At 44.6% G+C, this 21,361-nt stretch overlaps 1 protein-coding gene across 1 annotated transcript in view; it reads right to left on the bottom strand.

Annotated features, from left to right (window-relative positions):
- Positions 1 to 21,361, bottom strand: part of zdbf2 (zinc finger, DBF-type containing 2) — a gene marked incomplete at its 3' end in the record, with an annotated part of 68,493 nt that overhangs the window by 41,730 nt on the left and 5,402 nt on the right. The window contains exons 4-8 of the mRNA XM_084322070.1: positions 12,635 to 12,731; positions 12,035 to 12,183; positions 4,883 to 5,108; positions 2,617 to 3,069; positions 2,204 to 2,332 (exon numbers count right to left, since the gene is read on the bottom strand). Of these exons, the coding sequence (XP_084178196.1) occupies positions 2,204 to 2,332; positions 2,617 to 3,069; positions 4,883 to 5,108; positions 12,035 to 12,183; positions 12,635 to 12,731 (1,054 nt within the window). The remainder of the gene's footprint in view (positions 1 to 2,203; positions 2,333 to 2,616; positions 3,070 to 4,882; positions 5,109 to 12,034; positions 12,184 to 12,634; positions 12,732 to 21,361) is intronic.

Genomic DNA, 21,361 nt, shown 5'->3' with positions numbered 1-21,361 from the left:
TATTCATGTCAACACATTCCCCAAAATAAAAATGCTGGCAATATCTGTGCTAACAATGTTTGGCTCAACATACACCTGTGAATCCAGTTTCTCTCACATGAATGCCATTAAAACAAGCAACCGTGCCTCCTTGACAAATGAGCATTTGCATCACTGTTTGCGGGTAGCCCTCACTTCCTATGAACCCTCTTTCTCTGCCATTGCCCAGTCAAAGAAGTGCAATCTCTCTCATTAGATGTGTGTATGTAGGCTAGGCCTGTCTGCCCCCCACCCCCCCCTGATGTTTGAGAGTTAAGAGTGGACAATAAGTGCTAATAAGATGCTGTGATTTGCTGTTGTTGCACAGACATGAAGCACTTTTTCATAAGCTCAGCTGCACTATAAATGTGTTTTTTTGTTCAAGTGTTGATGTTAGAATGTTCAGATGCACATCATGCACTTGTTTGTTTTTTATTTTATTTTTATATTGAAATGTTGAAGAGGAGATGTTGCAGTTGTTGCACAGTCATAAATGAAGCACTTTTTGCAGGAGATGTTGCAGATGTGGCACATAAATGAAGCAATTTTTTTGAAAAGTATACTACTTTTGCAATGTAGTTAAATAAAAGTTGTGAAAATGTGGTTGCGTGTTGTGTCAAGTGTCCATATATTCATAGCACGGGGAGGCGCCGTGGCAGTCCGGCCCCTGGCCCCTTGGGTTTCTGACAATGTGGCCCCCTGAACAATTTAGTTGAATAGCCCTGGTCTAATGTTTTAAACTAGAATACTAATAATAAGAGGATGGGTCACAGCCTAATGTTCTAAACTAGAATACTAATAATAAGAGGATGGGTCACAGCCTAATGTTTTAAACTAGAATACTAATAATAAGAGGATGGGTCACAGCCTAATGTTCTAAACTAGAATACTAATAATAAGAGGATGGGTCACAGCCTAATGTTCTAAACTAGAATACTAATAATAAGAGGATGGGTCACAGCCTAATGTTCTAAACTAGAATACTAATAATAAGAGGATGGGTCACAGCCTAATGTTCTAAACTAGAATACTAATAATAAGAGGATGGGTCACAGCCTAATGTTCTAAACTATAATAATTAGAGGGATGTCCGATATTGGCATTAAAATGTAATATCGGAAATTATCGGTATTCAAATCTTTTTTTTTTTTTACATTATTTAACCTTTATTTAACCAGGCAAGCAAGTAAGAACAAATTCTTATTTTATTTATTGTGAAAAGTATGCATAATGTTGTGTTTTTGGGGGGGGGGGGGGGGGAACCCCACATATATCGGTATTGGTTGATATATCGGTATCGGAAATTAAGAGTTGGACAATGTCGGTATATCGGATATCGGTAAAAAAAAAGCCAATATCGAACATCCCTAATAATAATAATAATAATAATAATAATAATAATAATAATAATAATAATAAGAGGATGGGTCACAGCCCCAATATTATTTTTATTTTTAATCCTCTCTTTCTCCGATTTTTCTCCGTTTTCTCCCCATCCCAATTTAGTCGTTGTGCCAATTCCCCCCCTCTCCTACCTGGTTGTTGTGCGCATGTTCTCCTACTGGTCGGTACAAGGGAACCCTGAAGTATCCGCATGCTTCCTCCAACACGTGCGGCGACAGCCAGTGGCTCTCTTCTCACTTGGCAGCGAGGGCTCTCATTGGTGAAGTGTAACGCGTGGGAGGTCACGCTGCCTTCCTCAAGTCCCGCCTCCGCTGAGCAAGCGCCCAGACCTGACATGTAGGCGTCGCTGTCCACAACGCCAGTTTCCCACCCACGGCTTCCCTCCCCCTAACCCAGCCAAACGAGTTAGTATAGCGATCAGCCCAAGCCAAGGCAATGCTGACTCCGGGAGTCGCAGCACCAATATTCTAAACTAGAATAATAATAAGAGGATAGAACGTTTTGAACTAGAATTATAATAATATAATAATAATAATAATAATAATAATAATAATAATAATAATAATAATAATAATAATAATAATAATAATAATAATAATAATAATAATAATAATAATAATAATAAGAGGATGGGTCACAGCCTAACGTTTTGAACTACAATAATAATAATAATAATAATAATAATAATAATAATAATAATAATAATAATAATAATAATAATAATAATAATAATAATAATAATAGGATGAGTCACAGCCTAATGTTTTGAACCAAAACTTACTTGTAGCTGTGCATCCCAGTCATCGCTGTCGGCTGCGCCCAGGGAGCCAGGCAGACTGAAGTGGAAGCTGTCCGTCTCCCCCTGCTGGCCTGGGGTGGAAGTGATGCCATAGGAATACCTCTGGATCACCTTTATTTAAAAAACAAAAAAAATACCAAAGAAATGAAAATCCCAAGTCTGCTTCATCAACCTTTATTTATTCTCGAAAATACAATTGAGGTCACCCTCATTTTCAATGTCGTCGAGACTTTACAGACATTTCAATTCACACATTTCTACAATATAACAATAATAAATATGAATAACTATCTATATAGCTTCATAGATGGATACATAGATAGAGATATATACAGACAGACAGACAGATATATAGATAGACCGATGATCGATAGATATATAGATCAGACACTAACCTCCTCTATTGTGTCCTCCACAGGGTCACAGAAGGCCTCTTCTCTGCGGGTCTCCCTCCTCTGTCTCTCCCATGCGGCCCATGCCAGGCTCACGCGGCTGGGCTTGGTCTCTGGGCCGTGAGCCCGGTCCCTGGGTGTGGACGTAGGCTGCTGGTCCGGGGGGGGAGGAGGAGGAGGAGGAGGAGGAGGAGGAGGAGGAGGAGGAGGAGGAGGGTCGGAGGAGGTAGAGGAGTCTCTCTCTCTCCGCCGGTTGGTCTTCCTGTGAGCTTTCCTGTGGAGTGATGGCTGGGTCTGTGTGTGCGACCTCTGGGAGTGTGTGCACGACCTCTGGGAGTATGCGTGGGATTGTGCGTGGAAGTGCGCGAGGGGGGGAGGTGGCGTGCGCGTTTCTCGTCCAGACGGAGTGTGTACCTCGTCCTTCCCTGTGATTGGTGGAGAGAGTCTGTCTTGGTCCTAGCAACAGAAAAGAAAGGAATGGTCAAGTGGTGTTCTAGGGCTGGGCGATATAACGATAACGATAAATATCGCGATATATTTTAATAATCGATATCGAATATCGAAGATTTTTTTATTTATTTTTTGGTGACCTGCAACAGGGCAGTTTTAAAACCAGAGACAGTGGACAGACTTGTCTTTCTTGCCTGCAACTTAACTCAAATGACAATACTGACCAAATTGAGATTTATTTTTCTCTTGTCCATTTATTTTGTTTGCTTTCTAATTTAAAATACAGTTTGAAACCGTCTGTACACAGTAGGCTATGTGTGCTAGCAGAACTAGACTCCAGTCACGAGTCACGGTGCACATGTGCGGTGGTTTGTCCACCAAAAAAGCGCCAAAAGATCGAAAATAAACGAGCAGAGCCAGAACTGTTCAACTCCCCTGGAGCCACAGCCAGCAGAGAAGCCGGTTTACTTTCGCTTTTAAACCAGCTGCAGCCTGAGAACTGGAGTGTGAGGGGATGTAACACTAAAGATGGCGGCAATGACAAAGAATTGCTGCAAAATAAACATACATGTGTTGTTAAAAAAAATATAATATATATTATAACAATTCGATAATTATCGATATCGAGAAATATGATAACATTATCATTATCGCAATATGATTTTTTTCCATATCGCCCAGCCCTAGTGTTCCAATGAAGGCTTCGAACGCTAACTAGCATAGCACTCTGTTAGCTTAAACACCCGCACTAAAGAACATCCCCCACCACCCTGTAAGGTTTGGTTCGGACCTGTTTAGTCTTTGTCAACAGTCCTATGGCACAACCTGCGCAGGCGGAATTCATTTTAACATTCAAATTTTATTCTAAAATAATATTTAAATTTGACTATATATTAATGACACCAGTGGTCGCATTCTGTTGCTCCTGGGTCTTTGTGTCTGTAGTACTAGTCAGCCTTCTGTTGCTCCTGGGTCTTTGTGTCTGTAATACTAGTCAGCCTTCTGTTGCTCCTGGGTCTTTGTGTCTGTAGTCAGCCTTCTGTTGCTCCTGGGTCTTTGTGTCTGTAGTCAGCCTTCTGTTGCTCCTGGGTCTTTGTGTCTGTAGTCAGCCTTCTGTTGCTCCTGGGTCTTTGTGTCTGTAGTCAGCCTTCTGTTGCTCCTGGGTCTTTGTGTCTGTAGTCAGCCTTCTGTTGCTCCTGGGTCTTTGTGTCTGTAGTCAGCCTTCTGTTGCTCCTGGGTCTTTGTGTCTGTAGTCAGCCTTCTGTTGCTCCTGGGTCTTTGTGTCTGTAGTCAGCCTTCTGTTGCTCCTGGGTCTTTGTGTCTGTAGTCAGCATTCTGTTGCTCCTGGGTCTTTGTGTCTGTAGTCAGCATTCTGTTGCTCCTGGGTCTTTGTGTCTGTAGTCAGCATTCTGATGCTTTGCTTGGGTCTTTGTGTTTATGTTTATATTTATGTTTATTTCACATGTTCACAACACATATTCCGGGCTTAGGAACAGAACCGGACAACACAATGATCCGCAGGCGGGCTTGTAGATGTAGGTGTTTTATTTTCTTAATTAAAAAGCTTCACGGATAAAGAAAACGTGCTTTTTTTAGTTTTAGACGCCAAAAAAAGGCATTTCCCAGCGCGTGTTTTTGATTACGACACAGGCATCACGTTCCGACGTCGACGGAATTACCTTTAGGCAAGCAGTGTTTTCCCGTTTGGAGCTCCGGAATATTTGTAATAATTTGTGTCCGTCAGAACCGTCAACATACATGTCACATTACAGCCCTATGACACACACAGCAACAGGTGACAACGCCTTCATTTAATTACCCCTTCCAGGCCCGCCTTCCCCTCTCCCGATTGGTTGTTGGTCCCCGTCGCCGAGGCAACATCCGCTTCCCGTTCGTACACCACCTGACAGGAAGAGGAGCCGTGGGAGCTGGGCAGGTCCTCCCGGGTGCCGAGCGACACGTCCTCATCGCTGAGGCAGAGTTGTGAGAGCTCCGCCCGGGGGGCCAGGGGGCTGCTGGGGGCCGGGAGGTCAGCGTGGGAGGGCCTGCGCACGCACACACACACACACACAAACACACACTTTAAATACTGTATTCAAATCCACAGATTGTATGTCAAACACACATGAGATTCAAATATTAACAGATGATTGACACGCATACATTCTTTTTTGTTTGAATTAGTTTGAATTAGGGATGTCTGATATTATCGGCCTACCGATATTATCGTCCGATATTGGCATTAAAATGTAATATCGGAAATTATCTGTATCTGTTAAAAAAAAATTATCTTAATTAAAAATGTTTACATTTATTTAACCTTTATTTACCCAGGCAAGCAAGTAAGAACAAATTCTTATTTTATTTATTGTGAAAAGTATGCATAATGTTGTGTTAATTCCACGACAAGAGATATGTAATGTTAATAGGGCTGCAACGATTAGTCGACATAATCGACGATGTCGATTATGAAAAATCGTCAACGAGATATTGTTGCGTCGATTAGTCATTAAAAACAATAACAATAACAATTAATAATAAGTAACTGCAATGCGCAAATGTTCATTTGTAACTGCAATGCACTACAGGAACTGCTGGGGGCAGTATAGTTTCCATTGTCTGACTGCAGTGCATTCTGGTACAAAACGGCGCAGCCTGCAGGTAAGAACTTCACTGCAGAAGAAAGAATGAACGATGGCGGAAGGGAGAGAGAAAGACAGAGGAGATGAGATGGCGGAAGGGAGAGAGAAAGACGGAGGAGATGAATTAAAAAAAGCAAGACCGAGGGCATCAAAGGTGTGGGAATTCTTTACAGATGACAAACCGAAGAAAACTGTTAAATGCCGATTATGCAAGGTGGAATTGGCATTTCACAGCAGCACCACGGCGATGCACGAACATCTAAAACGAAAGCACCCCGGAGCCACGGTGACGTCGTCGGAACATGGGTGAGTTCTAGAGTAGTTAGCCATAGTATTGTATTTTTTACGTTGGAAAACAGAACGTCTCATGGATATGGATATAATGCTTGCTATGCGAACTCTATTGCTGAGGCTTATAGAGGCTGCGCTGCTGCTGTATGTTGTAAGTAACGTTAAACAGCGCCATGCTTAGTAGTTAGTACAGGTGAGGTTACAGCGTTGCTGGCGCTGCTTCACTTTTAGTTTTGTTTGTTATGCCGACCAACCGGATACGGAAATACCTCACGTATATATCTGTAGTCACTCTGTCTGTAGTCCACAAAATAATATCCCTTAAGCGATAACTCCCTCTAGTGGGAAAACATAGATATTGCATCTCAATATTATTAATTCTAGCCTAGGTATATATAAGGCTGACTATAATTAATAAAAATAAACTGATAGTCTGATACTATAGCCTACAAATTCTGATGATAATTAATACAGCTTTCTGTTTTTTTTGTTCTCTTTCTATTGTAGGGCAAAGCAAACACGTGTGGATGAGTTTGTCCTGAAGAGAGGCTCATGCACCCCTCAAATGGCTGGAGTCTTCACAGAGAGCATCCTCACCATGCTTGTTAAAGACATGAGACCATTATCGATGGTTGAAGATGAGGGCTTTAAGCAGATGGTCACCACATTCCATTCAGGTTACACCTTACCTTCCAGAACTCATTTTACAAAGCTCATGGAGAGAAAGTATGAAGATACTTTTGCTAAGGTTAAAATTGCTCTTAAAGCAAACAAGAACAAGATTGCCCTGACAACTGATGCCTGGACCAGTGTTGCGACAGAGGCATATCTTGGCATCACCTGTCACTTTATAAGTGATGACTGGAAGCTCAATAGCTTCTGCCTCACAACCATGCCACTCGAAGAACGGCACACTGGGACCAACATTGCTACATGGATTGAGCAGGCTGTGGAAAGGTTTGAGATCCCTCCAAACAAGCTTGTGGCGGTTGTTCATGACAATGGCGCCAATGTCCTGCTGGCTGCTGGCATCTTGGAGAAAAAACATGGATGGGTGTCCATCTGCTGCGCAGGCCACACATTACAGTTGGTGATCAATCATGCACTGAAACAGCCTCTGATTAGTAAAGCACTAGGAGCAGCGAGGTGTCTCGTCGAGCACTTTAAAAGGAGTGAACTGGCTTCAAGCAAGCTGAAAATAAAGCAGAAACAGATGGGCACCCCGGAACACAAACTTATCCAAGATGTCTCTACCAGGTGGAACAGCACCTATTACATGGTGACTCGCCTGCTGGAACAGAGATGGCCACTGACTGCGACTCTGTCTGACCCGGCAGTAACACAGAGAGGGAAACAATACCTGGACCTCAAGCCTGAGCAGTGGACCCTGCTAGATGAACTGGCCAAAGCTCTCCAAGCTTTTGAATGTGCCACTGTCTACCTGAGTGGTGAAAACTATGTGACCGTCTCCGCCCTGCCTCCTCTAGTCAGAGGGCTTCTGAAGTCCACCCACACTGCCTATGATACAGCTCCTGTGCAGGCCTTCCAGGCGGCTGCTTCAGTGGCGACCACTACACGCTGGTCAACAGAGCTTGCCATCAAAGATGATGACCCAAGCAAAACGATCATTGCATCTGCACTAGACCCACGATTCCGAAAACTAAAATTCCTGACACCAGAGGAGAGGTTCACTGTTCAGAATAAATTACAAGCTCTGGTCCTACAGTCCACTAGGAGTAGGAATGAAGAAGCTGTTGTTCAACTTGACATTAATGACAATTATGCCACAGCCTCAGCTGAGACAACTAGGTCTGTTTCAGCTCTCGATTCACTGCTTGGAAGTGAGTCAACAGACAGTGACACTGAGAGCAATGATCAGGATGCACGCACACAAGCGATCATTAACGAAGTGCTGATGTACTTCGGAGAGCAGCCCATCTCAAAGACAGAAAATCCCCTGTCTTGGTGGAAGTTGAATGAGGCAAAGTACCCAACCCTTGCATCACAAGCCAAGTCATACTTGTGCATTCCAGTTACTTCCACTCCCTCTGAGCGTCTCTTCTCAGCAGCTGGGAACATCGCCTCAAAGAAGCGGGCCAGCCTCACTCCAGAGCATGTCGATATGCTCACGTTCCTGCACTGCAATTTAAAGAAATTGTAAATGGTGTGTAGTGTTTTCCCCTGCAGGAGATGATGATGATCAGACAGACACACACAATACATTATAATTACACACACGCACTCCTCTCACTCACAGTGATCAGAGTAAGACACACACACATTGGACATCACACATACACACTCCTCTCACTCACACACAGCGATCAGAGTAAGACACGTACTAACACCACCACCAATACCACCACTACTAACACCACCACCACTACTAACACCACCACCACCACTACTACTAACACCACCACCACCACTACTAACACCACCAATACCACCACTACTAACACCACCACCACTACTAACACCACCACTACTAACACCACCAATACCACCATTACTAACACCACCACCACTACTAACACCACCACCACTACTAACACCACCACTACTAACACCACCACCACTACTAACACCACCACTACTAACACCACCACCACTACTAACACCACCACTACTAACACCACCACTACTAACACCACCACCACTACTAACACCACCACTACTAACACCACCACCACTACTAACACCACCACTACTAACACCACCACTACTAACACCACCACTACTACTAACACCACCACCACTACTAACACCACCACCACTACTAACACCACCAATACCACCACTACTAACTCCACCAATACCACCACCACTACTAACATACACCACCAATACCACCACTGTCTGTCACACACATACACACACACAGACTCCTCTCACACACAGCAAACAAAAGACCTAGAAGTCTGTCTGATCTGACTCATGTCATCCCCCTCTCCCCCTACAGCTGTTCCACGACGTCAGTAGTACGTCACCCTCCTCTCCTGGACCAAGTTACAGCCCCATCAGCCGTGGTGCTGGGGGCAGATGCTGCTGCTAGTTATTTCTTTTTTTAATATTATTATTTTAGTAGTTATTTAAAGTACAGAGCATGTCGATATGCTCGCACTCACTGCAATTTAAAGAAATTGGTGTACTGTGTTCCCCTGCAGGAGATGATGATCATCAGACAGACAGACACACAATACATTACACAGTTACACACGCACTCCTCTCACTCACACACAGCGATCAGAGTAAGACACACACACATACTCCTCTCACTCACACACAGCGATCAGAGTAAGACACACACTAGGGCTGCACGATTAATCGTTTTTTAATCGAAATCGCGATTTGGAATGATGCAATTATCAAATCGCCAAGCCTGCAATTAAAAAAAAAAAAAAAAAAAAAATGTTTTTTTTTTTTAACCAGGAAGTCCCATTGAGATACAAGATCTCCTTTGCAAGGTAGACCTGGCCAAGATGACAGCAATAACATTTGCAATACATCACACAGCAATAAAATGTGCGATACATCACACAAGAACATAATAAATGTGCATGTATACAATACATCACATGTAAACACAAAGCAGAATAGTCTACATGATAGTAAAAGTGTATAATACAGGGTAATACAGTAATTTTGCAGTTGGGACCCGACTACAGAAAGCAGCAACATTCTTATTGTAATTTTTTTTTAAATATGTTATAATCGCATCGCAAATCGCAATCGCAATATCTGTCAGAATAATCGCAATTAGATTATTTCCCAAAATCGTGCAGCCCTAACACACACATACACAAATTACACAGTACAGTACACACACTCCTCTCACTCTCACACAGCGATCAGAGTAAGACACACACACATACACAATTACACACACACACGGACTCCTCTCACACCCAGCAAACAAAAGACCTAGAAGTCTGTCTGATCTGACTCATCCCCGTCTCCCCCTACAGCTGTTCCACGACGTCAGTACTCAGTAGTGTACGTCACCCTCCCCTGCTGGTCCTGGACCAAGTTACAGCCCCATCAGCCGTGGTGCTGGGGGCAGATGCTGCTGCTAGTTGTTTCTTTTTTCTTATTATTATTTTAGTTATTTAAACTTAAAGTACAGTGCACTACACTTCCAATTTTGTATTATTTAATTTATTTATCTTGTTAAGTTGTTATGAGTGATTGCACTTGACTCAATGCACTGACTGACTGTATTGTTCTTGATTTCAAATACATTTCATTTAAAGTTGCAAGATCCAAATTCAAATGTTTCATGAGTCATTATTTTAATTTGCTATGGGATCATCATGTTATGATGTTGTTGTTTGGTCCTGACAAGAGTCTCAAAGTCTGGGGTGATGGTAGACAAGCAACTCTGAGGTCATGCTCAATGTCCAATCTGTTCCTCTGCTCTGTCTTCAGCTGGACCAGAGCTGAGAAGCCACTTTCACAAAGATAGGTAGTTAAAAAAAACAAAAAACAACAAAAAAAAAATAATATCATTTTTTTTTTGTTGTTTACATTGGTTTTCGATTAGTCGACTAATCGAAAAAATAATCGGCAGATTAGTCGACTACCAAAATAGTTTTTTTTTGTTGTTGTTTACATTGGTTTTCGATTAGTCGACTAATCGAAAAAATAATCGGCAGATTAGTCGACTACCAAAATAGTCATTAGTTGCAGCCCTAAATGTTAATTACCTGAAATTATTCCGTTTTTGGGGTGGGGGAAACCCTGCATATATCGGTATCGGTTGATATCGATATTGGAAATGAACACTTTAACTGCAGAAAACGCCGGAACTCGTCATTGCCCGCCATGCTCAAGTTGCAGAGGACGCCGTAACTCGTCTTTGATATCAATATTTCAAAAATCTGTGATCGAAATCATATTTCCGTTCCGGAGCCTTGACACACAGTGCTGATCTCCTCTCAACCCTCTAGCGGTTCAAGAGCGCCATCTGGTGGCCGATCGGCAGATCGAAACCGGATATCAACCTTTAACCCGGCAGGACTCACTCCATATGGGGTCCGGGCACTCGCTAATGTTAGAGAGACTCTGTCTTCACACAGTGAACATCGATCGGTGGAAATAACTCGAAAAAACAACATGATTTGGACGTATATACTATTATACAACCTGGAAATAGATCGGGCATTTCAACATCCCATAATCGAAAACCGTCTACTCCACGCTGATCGCCCAACGGCCCGAGGAGACTGGGGTGAGTTTTAGCGTGTAGTATTACCGTGTTCGATATAAACTGCTATGATGAACATATGACCCACATTAGATGAATGGTATAACGTTGCCCACGGAATTATAAACGCCCCCTCGCCCATCCGGTCAACATCAGATGACGTGTAGTAAATTCTAGAAGTACGTCTAGTTGAAATTTTTGATCTCGCACAGATTCCTACCAAACTGTATTTGATCATCAATATAATGCATTTGGGCTATAAATCACGTTCTGGAGAAAGCTGCAGAAAGAGATGAAAACATACTTATACTTTAGACCATATTTTAGTATGAATATGTGAATGAAAAAGTTTAACGTTGCTACACCATGAACAATACATATAGGACATTGAATGGGCCCTAATAATGGCAATCTAGCAATAGAATTTAAAAGGTTATAGCCCTGCAAAGAAGGGGAACTTATCCATGTTAAATAGAGCTGGCAAGGGATGGTATATCATGAATTTAACCTTGGGCAATCAAAGTGTTAAGAGTTGGACAATATCGGTATATCGGATATCGGTAAAAAAGCCAATATCGAACATCCCTAGTTTGAATCAGAAGTGAAATTGTTACTTTGTAGCAGTTCCTCTCAGGTTTTGGTATGTTTCTTCCCGCAGTCGTGTGGATGGTGTTATTACCGTGTGTCGTTGTAGTTGTGTGGATGGTGTTGTTACCGTGTGTCGTTGTAGTTGTGTGGATGGTGTTGTTGTTACCGTGTGTCATTGTAGTTGTGTGGATGGTGTTGTTGTTACCGTGTGTCGTTGTAGTTGTGTGGATGGTGTTGTTGTTACCGTGTGTCGTTGTAGTTGTGTGGATGGTGTTGAAAGACATCTTGGAGGAATCTCTCCATCAGGCTGCTTCCTCTGCTGCCAACAGACGACACGATGCTGGAACCACGAGAACCTCTGACAGCATCCCTGTGTCTGGAACTAGAGAGATGCTGAGAGAGAGAGAGAGAGAGAGAGAGGGAGGGAGGGAGGGAGGGAGGGAGGGAGAGAGAGAGAGCGAGAGAGAGAGAAAGGAAAGGAGTGAGGGAGAGAGAAAGGAGAGAAAGGAGAGAGAGAAGGGAAATGATTGAGAGGGAGAGAAAGAGGAGAGAAAGAAGGAGGCATTATTTTTGGCCCTCAGAGTGTCTGCTTAGAAAATGACCCCTAATATATATACCTGTATGAGTGTATTTATATATAGTATTATATAATATACGGTACACCTGTATGTGTGTATTAATATATCATATATACCTGTATGTGTATTAATATATTATATATACCTGTATGTGTATTAATATATTATATATACCTGTATGTGTATTAATATATTATATATACCTGTATGTGTATTCATATATAATATATACCTGTGTATGTGTATTATTAATATATAATATATACCTGTTGCAGGTTGATATAGAGGACCCTACAGCAGCCACAGTAGCCCTGTCTGACAGGCTGCAGTCTGGATGGACCAGCCTCTTCCTCCATGCTCAGCCTACAACACACAACACACAACACAACAGCACCAGTTAGCTAGCGGGTCATGGTCCAGATTCACACACAAAAGTTCTGAAAATGTGTAATATAAAACAAATATAAATACAATATATAACCTAATATAAAACAATACAGGTCCAAAATGAATGATGTTTACATGTTGCAGGCACGTATTCCCTCCCTACTTCCCATTTCCCCACGTGGAATGCACCCGCTTGGATTAGGCTGGTAAAGATATGCCTCCTAAAGTGTGTAAACGGAAGTACAGGAAGTACAGGCTACAGGCTTTCCGGTTTCGACAAAACAATTATAGAAACGTGTGAAGTGCACAATATTTCCTCGTTTAAGCCACTGCAACGGCTTTGCCTGAAGAATTTACTACATGACCGGGACGTTCTAGCTTGTTTGCCGACAGGATTCGGGAAAAGTTTGGTCCGTTCGGAGGCAGTTTCCAGGGGAAGTACATACACCGAAAATTCTACCCCACAGACACTTTCGGCAGTAGTTCTTTACCAGGCTTTATCTCACGGAGGAGATCAAACTGGGAACGAGGTTATGTAAGGGATAATGTATAGCTATAGCTACGAGGTCATTGTCGCAAAATAATTGACCGACACGGAGTTTAAAATACCGAGCCGCCTCGGCGAGGTGTTTTAAACGTCAGTGAAGGTCAATTATTTTGCGATGATGACCGAGTATAGCTATACATTATCCAGCTTATTACATGGCTAACTTACTAACAATATACCTAATTCATTTGACAAATCGCAGTTGTTCTGTGGCTCTGTCAGCCCAAATAAAGTGATTATTATTATGACGGGCAGCCCGGCAGGTGTGTCTGATTGGCTGCAATGAAACAGTGTGCGTCAGTGGGGCTTGATTACTCCAGCTGCGAAAAACAATAATCACTGGTGGTTATCGAAAAATAATTCACCGCTGTCTGGGGCTATTGACCAATCACAAGCAAGCATTTCGGCGAATGTGAAAACGCCATGTAATAAGCTTGGATAAATGGTGCTCTAGTGCGACATCTAGATCCTGAATGTTATCTATAGCACCTGCTTGGATAAATTACATGCTGGTGCTCTAATGCGACATCTAGTGGCTGAATGTTTAGTTTAGTTTTAGTTTATTTATTTAGCACATTATTTAAAAAAAAAACAGTGCTAGGAGGGAACGAAGCCCAAAGGGCTTGGACAAAGTTCTACTCCCATCTCATTGTCCATAAACAATATGAACTAATTACATGTAAACATGGTCTACAAAATAAACTACAAAACAGGATCAGAGACATAAGGCAGACACTAAAGTGAAAACATGGAAAATTTACACGAATCAGTAACAAGAACACATTTTTTAAATTTGTTTGTACAAGAGGGCAAAGAAAGAGGAGAATAACATATTAACGGTATATAATGAGGAAAAGGAAACAAGCAGTCATACTACTAACAGTAGATGTAACACTGATGACACAGGAGTAACTTAATGTGACAGTGATTTATGATGAAATTAAATTGAGATTTTAATTGTTTTTTTGAATATGGATAAGGAGGTTGTTGACCTCAATGATGAATTTAGATGTTATTCTTATTAGAAATGTTATCACCTGATTGGATAAATTACATGCTGGTGCTTTAGTGTGACATCTAGTGGCTGAATGTTATCTATAGAACCTTTAACACATTGAGTGCCAACAACGACAAATCTCGTTATTTAATCGTTATTTCTTTTATTAGCGATATCCATACATTTTTCATCAATCCAGCCTCACGTTATCATTGGGACTGTCTCTGAGCTCGAAAAGGGCAAATACCGCCCCCCATCGTCTCCCGGATGGTATTGCACCCATTGGAATGGACTCAATGAAAATGCATGTGAAAAAAAAACTCTGGATTCCACATTTGACTTCTCAGGCATGTAACCTAAGACTATTGCATTAATTGGGGCAACCGAAAGCAGCGTGGATTATCTGTTTCAAGGTCTATTGTTGGATCAATAAACACGATCGATATTTGGAATGGTGATCAGGAATTGGAATAATCTTTTTGCAGAACATCTGATCTGAGGTAAGGAATCTATTTGACCAGTTTTGGGGTAATCGGATGTTTTTTTTCACATATTTCACAACGTGTCTCTTTGTGGCTGTGTGTGCGTGTATGACGTTAGCGCTGACCAGGTCGTGGATAATCAATTTTTCAGCCCGCTTCTCTAGCGTGCATAAGTACACATATACTATCAATAATCTAGTGTTTATTTGAAAACGATTCATAAATCAGCCGGAAAATGACGTGTTGTGTGTATTCCGGTAAAGGGCTATTATCGCGGATTTCTCTGGAATTCTCCAAAATCTCCAAAACTATACTCGTATTCAAAACGGTATAAAAACGGAAATGTACCAATTAAAAAACAATCCGTTTCGTACATGTTGACTGCAAGCAAGTCATTGATAAGCGAAGGGTGTTTTAGACCCATAGCCATAATTTAAGATATAGTTTAGGCGTTCGCAAATTTCCCCGACCTCCCATTGACTTCCTTACTGGCACGCTAGCCCTAATATGGTCAAAGGGGCGTGGCTCTGAATGAGTTAAGGCTTTGGTTATGATTTAGCCCCGTCAATATCTGAAGGGTTGTTTTGTGAAACCCTAAATACTTTGCAGGGCTTTTGCCTTCCTGGATCAGCTAGTAACGGACCGCTATCCAGATGTGATGTTAAATGTATTGATGTTCTCATACGACCTGCGGCGCCCTGTCACTGTTTAATCCAGTGTTTCTCAAAGTGGGGGGGCATGACAGGGGGGGCCTTGAGATTTATTTATAAAAAAAAAGAAAAGAAAAAATTATTCCAGAAAATTATCACTAAAGTGCTATCTGTTGCAGCTGCACTGTTCTCCATGAAAATACCATTTCTCAAAATCTGAAAATCATTATTTAATAAAACACAGAAAAGGATCACCAAGTTACTCTGGATAAAAAAAAACCTTTACAGACAACATTGAGACAAAGCTTCCTGACACATCTCCATCCAAACTCTTGGAAGAACTCTTTGAAATCTCATCTGATACCACCTAGAGAGCTTGTTTCAGAGTGTGGTGCTGAGTACCAAGTATCTCATCTCATGGCCCACCAAGTATCTCATGATGCAGCAGTTCTGTATCGTTAGTGGCTTAGCTTGGCTTCGCCTTCTGCACTATCTCGCGTACGTGCACGCGTACTGAATAAACCACAAATGTACCTCTAATACCAGTATTAGTCTGACCACACCCCTCATCAGCTTACCTTCATAAGCAGGTGTGTGGTCACCTGCTCTCCTCCTTCTCGCTTTCACCACAAGGAAGAGGTGCCTCGGTAGATCCCCACACTTGACACCATGATGGAAGAAATTGGATTAGGAACAGCTTGGGAAACAAGGATACGTTGACATCATATCTTTATTTTCTCTCTCACTATTTTCGAGAAAATACGGCAATATTGTCTTCGTACTGGAGTGTCTAGAAGATGATGATCATTCTACAAACCCTCCACCGGTTTTCGTATTGGGAGCACGCCGCTGCATGCTTCTCAACTGCAGTTCCTTGCTGTGTTTGTTGGGGTGAAACCTGTCAGGCCACAGCTGAACTGTCGGACATGCCGCTGTTGTGAGGAGCGGTGCGTTCCAGGTTGGGTGAGTAGTGTTTGCTGGCGGGCTCCACTTGTCTGTTAGTGCTATGGGGGCTACTAGACGAAGTTTATGGAAACCGGCCCCAGGCTAGGGTCCTTTGTTTAGCCGTCTAGGCGACAGAAGGCCTTGGTCTGGCGACCATTTTAGTTTTAACTAGTGGGCCGCGACCATTGACACTGGTGATCCCTGTGTGTTCTGGACGAGTGGATTCTCTCTGTCACCGTGTTAAGACCCCATCTTTCATATCCAAATGAGAGTATTCCTTCACGAGGGGATATGTGCATGTAATGTGCGATAGCGGCAGATTCATGTTCAAAGTCAGCTATACAGGCCAGTTGGTACTGTGCTGATTCCGCCGGACGTGTTATTGTCACCGTTGTGAAGCGGTGTTGACGTCTTGTTTTCCCTTTTCTCTTAAAAAGTGAGGAGGGTTCAGAACGGCGGCCTGTCTGGGTGAGTGTTATGTCATTGTTTACATGTTCATAGCTTACGGTTAGCCGGTCGGTGGCCTGGCGCGGGGTAGCTTGGCTTCTCGCGCGCCGCCGGGAGCTCGCTCCTGATCGCGTGCGTCGTAGATCGGCGTCTCGCGAGCGGAAGCGATAGCACCCGAACGGCTGGAGCAGCCGTTAGCTTGATGCTATTCTGTTGAACGTGCTTTGATTTTTAACATGTTTTACACTTTTGACCACGACGTCATCCTTGACAGGGGATGTTCGTCAACCCTGCCCGAGCCTAGACGGGGATTGCGTCAACAAAGAGGACTGTAGCGACTGGTGGAGCGGCGACGCTGCCCGGATCGAACAACACGGGACGCTTGTGACTGCACTTCGCTGATCTGCGTTCCGGGCAGGTACGGGGTTGGCCAGACCCTCATAACACGTCTTCTGGTTTTACCTTGCTAAATGTATTGTGAATGACGGTGTTTTTTCCCAAAACGTGTGTTGTTGCAATGCATTTGAGATACGTTGCGGGTTGTGTGTGAGCTGTTTTTGTCACTGGCAGTAGCTTCTCCGTGCAGGTCGTGATGTATTGATCTGGTTGTTGTGTGAGAAACATCATGGTGTTTATGTGTACCGTGTACTCACTACTAAGGCAACTAACCTATGAAGCTATGCTTGGTGACGAGTGAGTAAAAGAATGTTCTTTCTCAGACTGTAATGACAATGGACAGTGAGTTCACACATTAACAGGTTTTCCTGTTTTAACTGGCCGTATTAAGGGTAAAATAGGAGGATTGTGTTTTTTCCCCCCCCGGTTCCCTGGGGACTTTATCACCTCCTATCAGACATGTTGTGCATTAATTGTGTCTTTGTGTGGTAGGGATACGATGTAACTCTCAGCTTGATTGCTGAGGTTGTGCTAAATCTGCTGGAGAAACTTATTTCCTAAAGGGAAATTGGTTTGGTTGCTGTCGTGTGCTTAGCAAGGCCTGTGGTCGATACTAATCAAGAATGATGTATTCTCTCATTGTGATGATGATGGGTTGTGTGTGTCATGTGACCTACAACTGGGTTGTACTGGCCACAGAAGCACATGTGTATGTTGGACCGGGGTTCTTAGAGCCCTCTCTATTCTGTGTTTTTCCTTAGTAAAAATCAGATAGCAGGTTAGCTCGTGCGCTGTGTGGAGCTGTGAAACGCTTCATAGAGCTGACTATGACTGTGTCATATTCTCTTTTTGTCGTTACGTCGTATCATGGGTGTGGGGTCGTAAAGGGGTGAACTGGTAACCTTTCCTCTCCCCATTGTTCTGTCGGTCAGGGGTACACCCCCTGTCCTTCAAGGTTCCCGTCACGTGGCGGTTCGGCACGTTACGGGGGGGGGGGGGGGGGGGGGGGGAGGGAGTTCCTGGTCCCACGGCCTGGTATATTGGGCGTGTGCACCGCAGGAATTCCCCCGCCATAGAGTACGTCACCGTGCGCGTCTCTGTTGGTAGGACTTCCGTGTGCTGTTCAGGTCCATGTGATGGATCTGTTTTCAGGGGGGGTGGTCAGGGCTCCTCCTCACCAAGCGCCTACTCAGGCCTTCTGTGAGTTCGGACTCCTTCTTCCATGTGATCCATGTGAGGAAGCCTCCATCAGAGTACAGAGCCTTCCTCCTCAGATTGTCAAAGTGAGTGGACCCTCTAGAAGGGTCCTTTTCTATTGTATGTATATTCGATTCAATTCGTTTATTGAGTGTGTATGGGTTCGGTGCCTCTTCCCCGGAGGCCCTAAAACCAGTTTTTTACATGGCTCAAGGTGCAATATATTCTTTTCAATCTGTACAGCTCGCGTGGGAAGTCTCTCTGGGGATCCCCGTCTCTTTCCTATGGGAGGGTGGTGGGATGTAAAAATGTGAACATTTTTTACCCCGGCTGTGTAGACTGGGATACATACTGTTGATGCTTCCTTCTTTCTATTCCAGAAGTGTTGGAGTTAGGGAGTGTCACACCCCTCTTGTCGTTCCCCTGGGCGCCTTGGGGATTCAATGGCAGGTCTAAATAGCCTGTTCATTGATGGGGGTGTGTCCCGACGCACGTATAGTGCTAGCTCGCTGTAAACAGGCGATTGACTGGCACGCCTTAGTTGCTTGTGGTTGAAACAGCGTTTTTATAAAGCAACTGAGATGGGGGTTTTTCCTCTTCCGGCGACCACATCCCATGACCTGGGTGGGTTGTCGACGGATCCTCGTTCATGTCTGGGGGATGATGACGGGATGGATCTGAACATATGTAGTGGGGTCTCACGCCCTTGGGGTGGGCCACCAGGCGCGGTTCGTCCCGACGTCTGGGTGGCGCCTTCTTTTCATGTTAAGATCAACACGCATATCTGCCCTTTTCCTGGGGCATGTCGGCGTGGTTAGGGCACGGGACTGGTTCTGGTCACGCTGGTCCAGATCAGTTGAACCCGTTGTCCGCCGGGGATGCAGATCTGCTGTTCTGGTACCCTGAGGGACTTGGGCTTTTTTCAGGGGGAAAAATGCCAGGTCGGTCTGGGTGTCACAGGGTTAAGCGCTATGGAGACCCTGGTTGGGTATGTTTTTACTCAGCACTGTCGTCATGGCTTACAGCCATGCCATTCTGTACGCGCTCGATCTCGTCGGATCTCGGCCGCTACACAGGTTGGTCCTGGTTAGTACTTGGTTGGGAGACCGCCGGGGAATACCAGGTACGGTGTGCTTAGGGGCTGGTTCTCCATTGTTTTTCGCTCCTCTCTCACGCATGGCGAAGAGGGGCCTGTGGGGGTGGTTTTTTGACCTCCTCTGGTGACCCTGTGCTTCCCGTACCGCCAGGCCCGGTCCGAAGTGATGTTTGCGACCCGTAGGCCTGGGTTAACCCTTTTTGGAAACTGAAACACTTGTACTGCGGTATAGCCGGTGTATACCCGCAGGTGTGTTTTGGAGTTTTTTCTTGAGGGGTTATAGGAACAACCACCGCATTGGGTAACACCGAGGTGGTTGGTTCCCTGGTGTGTTGGAGCAGTGTCAACTCCCGGGTTCACCGGTTGAGGGTGCCCCTGCACGTTCATGACGTCTGCCAATCGTGTCAGCCTTCTCTGCCTCGACCCCTCTGGGTGGGGGTTGTTAAATGGAGGCTTGGTCATGCAACACCGCCAGCTTACGCTCCTTCCGCCGGGGCGGCTGTGTTCAGCTGTCCCCTCTGGCGCCTGTCTCGTCCGCAGTCTCCAGGCTAGGGTTAACAGCCTGTTGCCTGGTTTTTCCCCGGTGCGCTGCCTGCTTCCGTTGGTTAACCTTTTTTGTGTGCTTACGGCCATGCTGACTGCCTATTCTGCAGGGTCAGTGTGCCAGGCGGTGTACTATTGGGGGGACGGGGCCCGCTCGGCTTACTGGCCTGGTTGGTTCCGCCTGGGAATACCAGGTGCAGTAACTGAGGGGCCTTTGTCCGAATACGCTGGCGATGTGGGGGGCGGGGCACTACGTGCCCACCTGGTGGGGTCTTGATGCTGGCATCATGGACTTCTCCGGGCCCCCATTCCAGGGAGTCCAGTCCTTTTGGTGGGTCTGGGTCTTCCTTCGTGCTCCGCTGCTACGGCCTTGCCACGGGGTTGGGTTTGCCCTTGACCCCGTGATTCTGGGGGCAGTAACGAGGTTGTTCCTCCGTTCGTTCCCGGGTGGCATGCGGGTTGTGCGTGTGTGTAGTCGTGGGTCAAGCCACGGTCTGCTCACCCTGTGCGTTGAGTTGCTTGAGTGCCTCTTCGCACGGTCGGGTCCGTCGCCCTCCCGTGACGTCCCTAATAGGGGGGCTACCCTCCATTAGGGGGGGTCGGGGGGGCTCGGCCCTCCCTGTTCTGATGGTTTTGGGGGGCTGTCAGCGGGGTGTATTTGTCAGCCAAGTGGCTCCGCTTGGCCTCCCTTGTGCAGAAGGCGAAGCCAAGCTAAGCCACTAACGATACAGAACGTTAGGTTATGACTATAACCAAGTTCTGTTAGTTAGGGGCGATGCTTGGCTTCGGACGGCCGCTGCAGCCCTTGACCTCACCTTGTGGTGAAAGCTTGGGAAGGAGGAGAGCAGGTGACCACACACCTGCTTATGAAGGTAAGCTGATGAGGGGTGTGGTCAGACTAATACTGGTATTAGAGGTACATTTGTGGTTTATTCAGTACGCGTGCACGTACGCGAGATAGTGCAGAAGGCGAAGCCAAGCATCGCCCCTAACTAACAGAACTTGGTTATAGTCATAACCTAACGTTAAGGTGTTGATACCATTCAGCACCACATACAGTATCTGTGTGAAGCTGGCTTTTCATCCATGACAGCTCTGAAAACAAAATATAGGGCCAATTTGAAAGGTCACGATATTGGTGTTATTTCAATAAATTTAAACATGGCCCATTTCATGACTATTTTGGTGGGGCGAGGGGGGGGGGGGGGGGCCCACAATATTTTGGTCCGCCAAAGGGGGGCATGACAGAAAAAGTTTGAGAAGCACTGGTTTAATCCATCTCTATGACAACTAAACGTGACTAGTT

This window comes from Notolepis coatsorum, assembly GCF_963971535.1.
Source record: "Notolepis coatsorum genome assembly, chromosome: 1".
Lineage (NCBI taxonomy): Eukaryota > Metazoa > Chordata > Actinopteri > Aulopiformes > Paralepididae > Notolepis > Notolepis coatsorum.
The sequence above is the reverse complement of the archived record's forward strand: the minus strand, read 5'-3'. Positions and strand labels throughout refer to the sequence as shown.